Genomic DNA, 14,853 nt, shown 5'->3' on the forward strand with positions numbered 1-14,853 from the left:
GTTGACATGTAAGAGAGATATTCCAGGTGGAATGGTGGGAAGGAAAGAAGGTTAAGGATTGAATCCAGGAGAGAAATTTAATAAAATTTGCTTGGATGTCTTAAAGATACACATAACACTAGTCCTCAATCTTTAATATGTTTAAAGATGATGAAAGACAGCTGATGAATGTGGAGCCAATCCATGCTGATAATTTGTTGGAAACATATAAGAGAAAGATTGCTGATGAAGGAAGACTATTTCTGGCTGAATTTCAGGTGTGTACTGCTCTTGATTTATGATGAGAAACCTTGCTCACTTACCTAGATAATTACATTTTAAATGTATTTATATAACTGTTTGCCTTTATAACCTAATTCACAATCCTGCAAAAAGTTAAAGCAGGTATTTTTAGCCTCATTTTACAGACCAGAGAGGAAATTCACAGAGGTTGACAAGCTCATAGACACAGAGGTAGTAAATATTTTAATATAATAATTATTGTATATTTTATCAATTATGTGGATGTGCTGTAAAATGTACCTGGTTGATTTTGAAATTACACTTTAGATAATCATCCAAGTATGTGATTTAAAATGAATTTTAAAGTGGCAATGCAAAATAATTCTAAATTTACCCTCACTGATGTATTTTGTTCTCAAAGTATTCCATCATTAATTTTTAAGTGGAAGAAGTGGGTGTTTTGCATAATTCTTAATAATTTTAAGTTCAATTATGATAAGTAATCTGTTCACTGCATAATGGAAATATGTTTTGGGATGTCTCATTTGCTCAAAATGATGACTGTCAAGAGGAAAGTCATTTTCTCTGAATCTGCTGTGACCCAAAGGATCTTTGTGCCTTTCAGAGCATTCCACGGGTGTTTAGCAAATTTTCCATCAAGGATGCTCGAAAGCCCTTTAACCAGAATAAAAATCGTTATGTTGACATCCTTCCTTGTAAGTACTCATTAAGAATTGAATGATCATGTATTTAGGCTACTTGCTTGTTCATTATTTCACTTTTTAATTTTTCTTTTCTTTACATAGATGATTACAACCGTGTTACACTGTCTGAGATAAATGGAGATGCAGGGTCAAACTATATAAATGCCAGCTACATTGATGTGAGTAAGAGTACCTAACAGCCAAATTATTTTATATCTTCATCATCTTGTCATTGATAATTTTCAATGTATCTATTTTCTTGTATCTAGTTTTTGTATCTATTCACTTCATTCAGTTCCTTTTTGGTCTTGACAACAGTTATGAGATACTATTAGAGATGTTTTGAGGTAAGCCTACAACATTGCTTATATAAACAACACAATTACTGATGTTTGTCTGAATAGTTATTCATTATTTGCCTATTGGTGCTATGTGCAGTCTAGGGCTTTCCTATGCAAGCAAAATGATCCTAACAGTTAACATACTCTGGTGCCTATTATGGACTGGATATAAGACTGGATGGTCTGTGCATGTATTTATCCTAAGAGCTTCACACTTGCCCTGGCTTTGTGCAGTATGTTCATTGTATAGGTGAGGTCTGGGAGGTTCTGGTAAATGAATTTACCTTGCTCTGTTCAAACAAGTAGTAACGGTTTGAGTTGGGAGTCAACCCCATGTCTTTCTGATTCCGGAGCTTTTGTGCTTCAACTATATAACACTGCATTTCAGCAGTGATGCTCTTTGTGATGCAAATTACCTGTTCATTTCATTTATCCTAAAGTATGAATGTAAAAATGTGCATGGTTAATTTAGCAAAAATATTTAAAAACTTTATTATTTAACTTTTTGGTAAATAAGAAATACATTACATGATTTAAAAAATGTTAGATAGTATAAAAGTATATAGACTGAAAAAGTAAATCTCCCATGTAATTCCCCATTTATCCAGTGTCCCGACATACCTAAAGAGTATGTTGGCTTCTGGTTTACCCAGCTAGAGTTTCTTTTTTCCAGCCAGAGCTATTCAAAACAAGAATAATTTTCACTTTGAAAAAAAAAATGGTAATATAATATCACATTCTTCTGTATCATACTTTACTTACCTAAAATGTATAACTTAGAAATACATAATATCACTATAAAGAATAGGGGTTGGCAAACTTTTTAGATTTAAGAACATGTTTTTCTTGGGTACATAAGCTTTAATTCATACACTACACCCTCTGGACTCCAAAAAGATGTATTCTTTTTACCTTCAGTAAAATTTACCTGCAAATTACCTTCAGTCCATCACAATATGCCCAAAGCCTTAAGTCATTTTGGAAATAACGCTTAGTACTAACTCTCATCAAAATGTGGTCTGTCCTAGGGGACATTTTCCCTCTGTCTCTGGACATGTGAAATCTAAAAAACAAAGTTTTCTGTTTCCAATATACAATGGAGGTACAGAAATGGGATAAACATATCCATTCCAGGAGGGATAAGTTGGAAAGAAAGCAGGGGTCACAAGTCCCAAACAATTCTGAAACCTATCAGGGCAAGCTCCATTAGCTTTCAGGTTCTGAAAGTCATCATAGATCGATGTTTTGTCTTCTGAGCCTCATGGAGTGGCCTTCTAAGTCCTTGTGCTCTGGCCATGCTCTCCGCAAACACTGGGATGAAAACCCCACTCTCCCTGAGCACTCTGGTGGCAGCATTTCCCTGAACAAGGGTGGAAGGCTCTCCCGCTCCAAGGGCCGCGGCAGACCAGTCCTTTCCACACACATGGCTCGGCCATTCTCTTGGCCCGGGGAGCTGTTTTCAGTTCAGACCTCAGCTTCCACAGTTCTTCCCATGAGGCCATTCTTTCTTCAGTTTGTCCCTTCTCTGTCCCTTTTAGTCCAGACTGGCAGTGGTTCCACTCATAAAAATCTTGCAAGAAACTTGTTTGGTTTTGCATGTATTTCACAGGGGCCAAACCATCAGAAGTAGAGCCTTTCATAAATCTTTCCTGTATAACTGCAGTTCCAATCTTGACTTTCCCTGAAATGGCTGACTGGATCCATATTCAGTCAGACCCTCACATGGTTTGCTATCCTCAGAAGACTCACTTTCCAGAAACTCAGAATTTTCAAACCATCAATTTCTGGTTTCTTTGTGCCCAGGAGTTTGGTTCTCAGCTTATCCCTTTCCTCTCACATTTTGCTATAAACTGCAAGGAGAAACCATGCTGTGCTTTCCATATTTAGTTTAAAAATCTCCTCAGGTAAATATTCAAGTTCATCACTTTCAAGTCTGGCTTTCCATGTGACATTAACATTTAATTTTACCAAGTTCTCTGCCACTTTCAAACAAGGATCACTTTTCCTCCAATTTCCAATAACAGATTGATCATTTTCTTCTATGTCTTTTTCGGCAGTCCTTTAGCATCCATATTTCTACTGAGTCTCTTAAAAGCATTCTAGGCTTCTTCTGTCAAGCACCTCACAATTCTTCCAACCTCTACTCGTTACCCAATTTCAAAGCCATCTCCATCCACATTTTTGGTATTTACAAAGGCAGCACCTTACTCTCCATGTACCAAAATCTGTTTTAGTTTCATAAGCTGCTTAAACAAGTACCATAAAAGGAGTCAGGTTAAACAATGGGAATTTATTAGTTCATGGTCACGAGGCCAGGAAAATGTCCAATCAAGGCAGCATCAAGGTGATGCTTTCTCCCAAAAGATTGTGGTGCTCTGGGACTGACTGACACCAATCCCTGACCCTTAGGCCTCTGTCTTAGGCCGCATGTGGCTGCCTGTCTTGGCCTCTCCCTTCTTCTTGGGTTCCGCTGATCTTCAGCTTCTTGCTTCTTGTGGCTTTCTCTGTCTCTATCTGAATTTCATTCTGCTTAGAAAAGATACCAGCAATAGTATTAAGATGCATCCTGACTGAGGTGGGCCACACCTTAACCGAAGTAACCTCATCAACATGACCTTCTTACAAAGGGTTCACACCCACAAGGATGAATTAGGTTTAAGAACACGTTTTTTTTCCTGGGGTACATAAACTTTCATAGCACTATAGCTGCATTATGATTTTTCTCATCAGTTCCCATATTAATGGATATTACATGTGGTTTCTAATTTTTTACTATTGCAAACCGTGGTACAATACTGTTTCACAAGTGGTTTTAGTGTATCTGTAGGATAAATTCTAAAACAAGAATTGCTGGGTAGAAGATTATATACACTTGAATTTTAAAAGATATTTCCAAATGGTCCTCTATAAGTGTTAGGTTAATTTATATTCCACTAGCAGTGTCTGAGAGTGCTTATTTTCAATAGCTTTGCCAAAGAATGTGCTAGTAAACTTGTTATTGATAGGCAAATGGCCGACAAATATATGCTATATTACCATGTATCCTGGTTTACCATTCACAATTTTTCCTTAAAGAAAAAGCTATTGAAGTTGTGTTTTTTGAGGGGGGAGGGTTGCTAATTGATTATATAAACTTTTAGTGGAGTCCATGACTTGGTCATATTTCAATATTCACTCATTTAAACAGTTTGTGTAAAATTATAGGATATTTTCTACATATGGGTATTTTCTACTTGTATCAGTCATGAAACATGTTTCTTCAACATCTGTATCTTAGTCATTAATAAGGTTCCTTTTTGAGACATCTAATAATTTTGCAGATCAAAATTCTTATAGTCAATGATGATGACTATGATGATCATAATAAAACTTTTTTTTTTATATTTACTGTCAGTCCCCATTTTAGGTGTTTCACATGTATTAATTCAATTACACATCACAAAAATCCTAGGAAATGTTCCCCATTTTGCTTATATGAACAAAGTTGGTATTTTCTCCAAGAGTTCTGCTTCTGGAACCTGCATTCTAATCTAGCCCAGTATTATACAATGACTCCCATCTACTTTGCATGTTATTTAACACTTTCTGTATCCTTGCTTAATGCTTTCTTTAGAAATTTTACCCCCAGCAAAAAAAAATCTCTTCCCATTACATGTATTCATGGTATGTACAATGCAATTTCTTACTGTAGCCCTTTTTTTAAGTGATTCTCAAAAGGCCTATTTTAGTGACACCCAGCACTTGCAAAGGCCATACATGTTTGAGAAATAACTATTACTTTGTTCTAACCTTGTCTTCTATTTTAACTAATTCTCTTAGGTGACCTCGACAAGACTACACCAGTATCATTAATCAATTTTAGTTTATTTTATCTTTCCCAAATAGTAATTTGTTCTTCAAATTAAAGTAATTGAGAGCAAACCTGGTAATGTGAGATAGGAGAAAATTTAAAAGGATTTAGATAATCTCCAGGGTAATTACAGTATTAGGTAACACTTAGGCTCATCTAACAGAGCTGGGAGCTGCTTGAACTTTTGTGTCCTAAACTTTTAGAAAGTACTTGACAAATAGTAAAGGCACAATAAATACTTGTTGACTAAATGCACAAATTACTGCATGAATGATCCTGCTTCATGAGAGGGAAGTTTCAATAAGTTATTAAAAAATAATCATGAATTCTTGGTGCCCATGTAACTAAATTTCATCTAATAGCAAAGATTATCTCTCTCTAAAGAGCTTCTCTGATGGCTAAAGTGAGTTTAAGAAATATGAGGTAATTTTGGAAGAAATTAACACAATATTTTATCTGCCTCTATACTCCTTTTTTGCCTTGGCCAACAGGAAAAACAAAAGCAAACATTGTGGGTAATGAAAGGAAAGGTGTTATATCTCTTACCTAGAATCACCAAAAGAAAAAAATTGAGAGAATCAGTAGTTTATTCTAGCACTAGTTAAAGGGTGGAAGTGTGGGGTAATCCCAGGATGATTTATTGAAATAAATTGAGTAAAAATTCTCAAAGTGACTATGTGACCAGTGTAGAGGTTTAAATTGTGTTAAGGGTACAATAACAGGTGACAAAATATAAATTATATAAAAATATCTCAATTACTCTTTTAAATTGTTGCACCATTCCAGGTGAGAGGATGAAGTCTAATCTTTTAAAATGTTTTGGGTATACAACAAAGAAGCATGAAAGTGGATCATTTGCAAAGGATATCTAACATCACTGGCACAGTTAAATGCTTGCCCATGAGTTATTGCAAATCTTACAATTTGAAAATGTCCAGGGAAATCCATAATCAAGAAATAACAGATCTAAATCAACTTCCTCTTACCCACAATTTTGAACTTTAATGAACAATCAAGGGTACAGTGAATGATATTCCTTTATATGTTTTGAACAGGGCTTCAAAGAACCCAGGAAATACATTGCTGCACAAGGTAATTTATTTGATAGTCCATAATTTTTAAAAAAATTATTTTGTATCACTTTTCAGAGAACATTTCTTATCAGTTATATTGGTTTACCTTCTAGGACCCAGGGATGAAACTGTTGATGATTTCTGGAGGATGATCTGGGAACAAAAAGCCACAGTTATTGTCATGGTCACTAAATGTGAAGAAGGAAACAGGGTAAGGATATAGCAGATTCCTAGGGTAGAGAAATAGTTGGAGCAAAGCTATAGTAAAATTTATAGTAAAATAAAGTGATTGAATTGCATTTCAAAAAGTTACATATATGTGTTTGAGGCTCAAACGTGTCTGTTTTAGTCATTGTAATCCTTGACTTAAATTTTTAATATATTTAGAAAAATAAAATTCATATTTATTTAAGTATACACATTCATAAAACTTAAATACTTCTACTTAATTGCTGGACTTTTGACTTTTATCACTACGCAGTATTGTTATGTTTAGTACATTTCTATGTGCTAACTTTCAAAGTGCTTGTGAATACATGAAATAAAACTGACCTTGGTAGATAGATGGTAATTCTCGCAAAGTGACTTTAGGAGGAGTGAATGGTTTTCGGTCCCTAGGCCTGAAATTAGCCGTATGCAATTCTTCCCTTTTTGCTGATCACTGAGTTCCTCCTTTATTAATATGCAGCTAAGCCTGACGAGATCATCCTTATGTAAAGTAGTAGGAAGGAAGTGCTTTAGGAGAATTTAAAGGGAAATAGAAAACATTTCAAGCATTTTAATTGAAGGTGTTAATGTGCTTAAAGGAGAATATACAAATGCTTTGAGAACTTCAGATGAGTTTTTTGTTTGGTTTTGCTTAAAATGTGTAATAAAATAAATTTGTTTCAATAAAAACTTGGAATCACTAATGATTTTTAAAATACAGAACAAGTGTGCAGAATACTGGCCATCGATGGAAGAAGGCACTCGGGATTTTGGAGACGTTATTGTCAAGATCAGTGAGCACAAAAGATGTCCAGACTATGTCATTCAGAAATTCAGTATTACAAACGTGAGTTTATTTTAGACCATTTATTTTGATACTGCTTTTCTAAAAATATTCTTATGGAATATTAAAAGAAAGAAGTTAAAAATATACATGGGAAAGATATTTTTTTATGATCTTCAGGAGGAAGTGTTGGGTAGAATAACACAAGCCAACAGAGGAATAATACATAACTAGCCAAAAGGAAATTATCCAAGTCAAATCAAAAGTTTTTATTATGCTGTGACCCTGGAAGTATAAAGAAGAGAGAAGGGCTCAATAAATATGTAGATTAAATGCCTGTATGAATGAACAAAAGGTTCCTATTCTCAATGGGTTTAATACCATTGTGTAAAAATAACTATACCAATGGCTCAATTTAGCGACTACTGCAAGAAGAATAAAGTTCTAACTGTCCTAGTAGAGATAAAACGTTTAGTTCAGAAAAGAAAGAAGACAGTTTGGCTTTAAGTAAGACTTAAAATGGAGGTCTTTACAATCGTCTGATTCCATTTATCTAAAAAGCCGGGAATAGGCAAATCGATAGAGATAGAAAGTCGATTCTTGGTTGCCTGGGGCGAGAGCCTTGGATGTGGAATGGGAAGTGACTGCCGAAAGGTACGGTGTTTCATTTTGAGAAGACGTGAAGTTTTTATAATTAGATAGTGTTGATGGTTGTACAGCCCGGTGAATATAATTAAACAACCCAATTGTACACTTTAAGTGGGTGAATTTTATTGTATGGGAAACATATTAATAAAGCTGTTGAAAAAAATGGATAGGACTGAAATGTTCTTTAAATTCTGTTTTTTGGAGGACTTCTGTAGCCTAAATTTTAATTCTATATTATGGTCTGGATAAATGGCGCGTTTCTCCCCAGGCCTTGGACCACTTCCGCCGCCTCCTAACTAGAGCCCCTGGTGGCGCTGCGGGCAGCCCCGCCCCGGCGGACGCCCACCTCCGGCAAGGGCGCAGTGCGCAGGCGCGGGTGGAGAGGTACCTTCCACACTCTCGAGCCTACAGGGCCCGCCGCTCCGATTCTCAATCGACTTGGTTATTTCCTACAAGAAAATGCCAACCAATGTTTACTTTCTTTTGCCTTATTTCTTTATTTTTCTTAAAAAAAGTTTTCTGTTTCGTCTGTTGTCTTAATGTAGGTGGTTCTTCATACCCTGTCAGAGAATTATGACCTATGCCTCTTCTGGCGGTTGCTTCCAAATTGGGACAAACCTGAGTTGTAATCTGAGGCTGACTTTCCTCAGGTCTGCCTGTACGTTCTGAGATGATGATTCTAACAAGAAAGGGCCTAAGAAGTATAAAGTTAACCAAATAATCCATGAGACTTTCTTCATGTGATAACAATATTTGCTGGCCTGCCAAGCAGAAATATTTCAAGCAGCTATGAAAATGACCTTTTATTTTCTATCTTCCATCTCTCTCTCTCTCATTCTCTCTCCCCTCCCCCTTTCTTTCTCTCTCAAAATACAGTCCATTTATTTTATTTTATCATTTTATTCTTTGGCCTGGCAGCATGACAAGCCCTAGGACTTTTGGCTATTCTTAACTATTACTTATGGGTTAGTGCATGATGGCTCTGCATGATATCTCAATTACTAGTTATTCATTGGAAAAGAAAATAGAATCATGGCTGAAAACAGTTTTTAGGAGGCGAGAGGAATTAAGGGCTCTGGAGTGTTTTATGTTTGCATGAGGAGTTTTTGTACTGGTCCCCCTCCCACTTATGTTAGATAGTTTACTTTAAAAAAAAATATATATATATATATAAAAGAAAATATTGTATCTTGACTAGAAAAAGGAAAAAGCAACTGGAAGGGAGGTGACCCACATTCAGTTCACCAGCTGGCCTGACCACGGGGTACCTGAAGATCCTCACCTGCTCCTTAAGCTGCGGCGGAGAGTGAATGCTTTCAGCAACTTCTTCAGTGGCCCCATTGTTGTGCACTGCAGGTAAATAAAGAAATTTAATAGCATGAGCAGGGAATTTCAGATCCTCATACCTTGGACTGCTAGGAACATTCTCCCTTTTAGAAACTATTTGGGGAAACAATCCGTGAGGAGAAATTCACGCTCTTTTCTATGCTTCATCCCGGGTGGCCTTTCATTTTAATTTCCCTGCCATGATCCACTGCTTTTAAATTTTATGTATTTTTGTCAGTGCTGGTGTTGGACGCACCGGCACCTATATTGGAATTGATGCCATGCTGGAAGGCCTGGAGGCAGAGAACAAAGTGGATGTTTATGGTTACGTTGTCAAGCTCCGCAGACAGAGATGCCTGATGGTTCAAGTGGAGGTACATCCTGACCTTTAGTGACCATTCTTACTCTTATTTCCTAAGAAATCTCTTCATGGTGATAAAATGTTGTTAAATGAAACTCAGATTCTTCACAACCTCACACTGTGGATGAAAATAGTTTTCTTCAATTTCCTGAAAAACTAAAACATGCGGTAGTCACCAGTCATAGTTTAGAACATTTTGCATTAGTGCCTAAAAGTGTTGTGGAAGAAGATGAATATAAAATGTATCTTTAAAAATAACGAAATATCATTTACCCGTATCAGATTGAGAAAAAATAAAAACACTTAAATGTTGATGAAGTTTTGGAGAAATAGCTACTTCCACACACAGTTGGTGGGATGTGAATTGGAATGTCTTAGAAAGCAATTTGGCAGTATCTCATAATTAAAAATTGGAATACAGAATATCTTAGTGGTTAAGAGTCTAGTGTTTGGAACTAGATTTTCTAGGTTCAAATTCTACCTCTATTTCTTAACTACTGTGCATCTTTGGACAAGTTGTTAATCTTGAGCCTCACCTAAGTCACTTATAAAATGAAGATAATGATAGTAATTACCTCAGAGGGTTATAATGATAAATAAGGTAATACAAGTAGAGCATTTAGAAAAGTCCTTGGCACATAGCATGTATTGAATAATTTTAATGATTGCTGTTATTGAAAAGTTTCATATTTGATTCATGCATTCCATGTTTGTATGAAATCCAAGAGAAGCACTTGGATATGTGCAACTGGAAGCATGTGAGACTGTCCATTGTGTTCCTGCATTGTTTGAACAACAAAACATTGGAAACAACCTAGATATATATCAATAGAGGAATGGATAAACAAAATGTAGAAAGTGGACTCTCTGTATAATGAATACTATACAGCAGTTAAAAGGAATAAATCACATCTATGTCTCTCTATGTGGATAGACGTTCAGACACAAACAATGAGCAAATAAATTCAGTAAATGAAAAATTTATGTAATATTTTAGAAAATTCACAAAAATTATAATGCTTACAGATTCATAGATATTAATAAGTAGTATAAAAATGGATTTTTACCAGAGAAAAGAAACTATTTCCCTACAGAAAAATAAAATAGAGTGGAAGAATATAGATATGTTCAAGTCAGTGATTTCTTCTAGAGAGGCTTTAGAAGGGGACTAGAGGACCAGAGGTTGTAGTTAAAGAAACTTGACCTTTATCAGAGCTATATTGTGTCTTGAAAAAATACCAGATACAAATGTGATAAAAGGTTAGGAATTCCTAAATCTGGGTTTGTTCTATTATGTGAAGTGTCAACTTGCTTTCTCCTCTCAGATATGCTGTGAAATTTATTATAGCTTCATATATCAGTAATATGAGAAATTAATGCAATAATAGAGAAGGAAGGGCTCATATATATGCTTTCAATTTTTAGGAATAAAATATGAACTATGCAATATACAGTAGATGCCTAATCTATTTAGCAAGTTATTGTTTTTCTGGGGGAAAAAAAGTCTGAAATGGATTACCTCATATTCCAAAGAACTGTGAAAACCAACTTCCAGAATATTTAAACATTATAGATGTCAGTTTGCTTTAGTATACATTATCCCAATGTGAGCAAAATTATGCACATGCATATTTTATTTGTACATGATTTACAGGACTGTATATTACAGTGAATTGTGTTTTTTCTTGAAATGTTAGGCACAGTACATTTTGATCCATCAGGCCTTGGTGGAATACAATCAGTTTGGGGAAACAGAAGTGAGCTTGCCTGAATTACATCCATATCTATATAACATAAAGAAGAGAGATCCACCCAGTGAGCCATCTCCACTAGAGGCTGAATTCCAGGTAATAATAGTGATAATAATAGTAATATAACAGCTAATTTTATTGGGTGGTCTTTAGATTCCAGGTGCCATGCTAAGCAGTTGACATAGTTCTTGTGTTTGGGCTTCCCCATAACCCAGTGTAGCACAGATGAGGAAAGTAAGGCATACAGAGTTTAAGAAAAATGCTTGGAATTACACAGCTTTATGTAGGAGACTGTTTGAACCCTGAAATCAGATTCTCCAGCCAGCAGTTTTAACTATTCCTCATTAAGCTGGTATAAAATAAGGTGTCAAAATAATAGTATGTAGCCACAAAATTGGCCCACCAAAGGCAATGTAATATCTTACCATTAAAAACTGCAGATGGTTTCAATTCACAAAGGAAATAATTAGAGGAGTTTATGACTGCTTAGGAAGTTGAATTGGCTGGAGCTGATAGAGAGAAACTAAAGGATTAATAAGTGTGCCCTAACCTATTTAATAGGCAATTCCTCTGACTGCTACCTAGAGTGCCCTATGATTTCTGAGAGTTGGCAGAGCTTTTCCCAAATTGGTCTGTTGTTAAAAAAGTTCTTCAAAACTTCTCTTATGATTTCCAGTTTACTGAGCTTTTCTGTGAACTACTAAACTGATTAATTCAGAGAGTTTTACAAGACCAGGAATGTGCTTTCAATCCAATACAGAACTGATTAATTTTTAGGATCAAAGTGTGCTGAAGTGGGAGGGTGGAGCATGCAATCACCAAGTCACACAATCCATGAGAATACCTGTGCTATACCAGAAGAACTAGCAGGCACAGGGTAATCTTAAACAAAGGGGAATTTTATTGTTGTTTTGTTGCTCTTTCAACTGATAAATTAATCTTATCCAATACACTAACACTCTTAAACCAGTGTACTGCTTGGAGACACATAAATTTAATTTTAACATTTGTATGTATAGTCACTAAGAGTGAATTCTTTCACTGAAGAAATATGATTGTGTCTCTGCTCTGTACTAAGTGGACATGGAAGAAGGCATGAGAGAGGGGGTCAAAGCAAAGGTAGTGGCTGTAACCCTGGTAGAAGAAGTAAAAGAAAGAAAAACAGAAAAAGAGAGTAGAGATGCTCGTTGGTTGGTAGATTTGGTGATAGGAAGTTGAGGCAGTTCTTGCCTGATTACTTTTTCTTTTCAGGAAAATATGACAAAAGATCGTCAGTTGAGCATTGGGGATACAAGTAGGGTAAAGAAGAGTGTAATGTTTGAGGAATGGGAAAGGATATCAAGCTCTTTGGGGGTAGATACTGTGTATGCAGGTAGTTGGGTTAAATCCACCTAGGATTTTGAAACGTAACTTTCTGAAATTAGGGGCCGAAGGAGTTGAGGATATTTGAAAATGAATAATTAATGCTGTGTACAATAAAGAATGAAATGGCCTCATGTATGACATGAGAAACAGAGAGGAAGTAAGGATAATGTTTTGGAAATTTTGATAGAATTCAAATTGCTAGATTGTAGGTACTAAAATAAGTGAGCGGGGAGAATAGAAGGTACTTGGTCAGTAACAGGGGTAGTTGAAATCATGATTTTAAGGTGATGCAATTTTTAGGAACAAAGCTACAAAGGCTGAAAGGGCTGAGAAGTAGAAAGAAAATTTATGGAAGGTGAAGAAGCTACGAAAGTAAGAGACTGGAGTGTTGGATCATATGCGGTGTTGAATAGATCCATTTGGGGTGCTGGATAGACATTCTTGTCAAAGTAACCAAGAATGATGACAGACATTGAGGAGAAGACCACGCAGATAGCTAAGGCTAAAACTAAATGAGGCTGAGTGATCCAGTCGGAATTCGGTACATGACACCTCCAAGTGAAGACAGGGAGATAGAAGGTGGCATAGTGTGATGGCAGAAAAATCAAAGTAGTTGGGGTTTTGAGGGAGCAATGGGTAGAAATGACTTGAACATAGAAACAGGGAGCAGAGACATTTTCTCCAAGCTTTGAGGTAAATGGGATTTAAAGAGGAAAGCAAACTTTCTTAAAAGGGCTACAAGATTTTGGTGATGTCTTAAAAGGACAACAAGGTTCAATATGTACAAATAATAAGTCAAGGGACTCTTTGTAATAGAGGATGAGGATGGATATGGGAGCTGCTGATAACAGATCATGAGCACCAGATCACAGAGAGGAAGGCACTGATAGATTGTTGAGATGTAAGAGCCTGGGGTTTATTTAAGGATATAGATAACCATTTAGGAATAAAACTTAGGGGTATGAGGATGCACTGGGAAGCTTAGACCTGAGGTGGCAAGTGAAACAATCAGGAATCAAGGCATGAAAATTTATTTGAATTTTAGTTGTAGGTGAGCTATTAGTTCACTTAAAATCTTGGGTATTGGCTAGAAGGTTGACCATTCTCATGGGAACACCAGCTGTTCAAGTGGCCCTGTATTTAATGATGATATATCTATACCTTACACCTTAATAAATGTGGGTTTAAAGAGGGTACCATATTTCCATATTTAGATTATGTATATATAGTGTATCTGATTTGTATGTGATGAGCCCTCTTGGTTTAGTTTATTCATCTATATGACAAATATTTACTTAGGAACTAATGGGAAGGGCAGACTGCTAGCAGGGAGGTCTTCCAGGAAAAAAACTGCCATTTAACTGAAACTTAAAAGGGTAAGTAGAAGTTAGAATAATGATAAACAGGAGAATGAGTAGTCAGGAAGAATAAAAAGCACACGTGAGACCGCCAAGACTTAATGGACAGTTTGGTCCTGTCCATGAATCAAGGATGTTGGTTTGGCTGAACTGGTATTTGTGGAGGAGCCTAGCAGGGAATGAGGTTGAAGAGGCGGTCAGGAGCTCATCCTCAAGGGCCTTTTGTGCTATAATAAGGAGGCTGGCTACTTCCTGTGGTTGATGGGAAGCTTCTGAAGAGCCTGGGAGGTAATGTTCTCCTTGGGTTTTAGAAAGATTCAAGTAAGCCGGTTTGAAGACTGAGGTCAGTTAAGAAGTTGTTGATGATTTTCAAGTGAGATATGAAGGTGGACTGGACTAAGGAGGAACAGAAAAAAAATAAAAGGATTCGTAAGCTTCATAAGTAGAAATGATAGAGCTTGCTGACTGATTACTACTATGAGTGAGATAATAAACCATATTAAGTATCAATTATTCAAAGCTTATGCTACAATTTCTATAAATGCTGTGTCTGGACATTTATTTCAGATAATTTTAAATGATTTCCATTGCTTTTTGCAATATGTATAATTAACATCTTCTGCTCATGCAAAAACAGACTATATAATTTGGGTATTCAGCAGCTCTGAAGTAGGAAGCATATTCTGTTAAATAAGTATATATTTTTAGCTCAAAATTACCATATCAAAGGGAATCATTAAAAGGAAAAATTCAGAGGCAAACTTTAAAATTGTTACCTATGGGGAGTGGACACAAATTTCACAAAACTTGACCAAGTACTTTTCTTTAGGAGCATCTTATGTCACAACAACAGATTAAACCAA

General features: G+C 36.0%; 1 protein-coding gene across 3 annotated transcripts in view; it reads left to right on the forward strand.

Annotated features, from left to right (window-relative positions):
* Positions 1-14,853, forward strand: part of PTPRC (protein tyrosine phosphatase receptor type C) — a 124,732-nt gene that overhangs the window by 99,678 nt on the left and 10,201 nt on the right. For all 3 annotated transcript variants that reach the window (XM_058274929.2, XM_058274928.2, XM_058274927.2), the window contains 9 exons: positions 148-257; positions 848-938; positions 1,029-1,105; positions 6,173-6,209; positions 6,304-6,401; positions 7,119-7,244; positions 9,028-9,185; positions 9,394-9,529; positions 11,214-11,363. In XM_058274929.2, the coding sequence (XP_058130912.1) occupies positions 148-257; positions 848-938; positions 1,029-1,105; positions 6,173-6,209; positions 6,304-6,401; positions 7,119-7,244; positions 9,028-9,185; positions 9,394-9,529; positions 11,214-11,363 (983 nt within the window). The remainder of the gene's footprint in view (positions 1-147; positions 258-847; positions 939-1,028; positions 1,106-6,172; positions 6,210-6,303; positions 6,402-7,118; positions 7,245-9,027; positions 9,186-9,393; positions 9,530-11,213; positions 11,364-14,853) is intronic.

Source organism: Dasypus novemcinctus, chromosome 13 (assembly GCF_030445035.2).
Source record: "Dasypus novemcinctus isolate mDasNov1 chromosome 13, mDasNov1.1.hap2, whole genome shotgun sequence".
Taxonomy (NCBI): domain Eukaryota; kingdom Metazoa; phylum Chordata; class Mammalia; order Cingulata; family Dasypodidae; genus Dasypus; species Dasypus novemcinctus.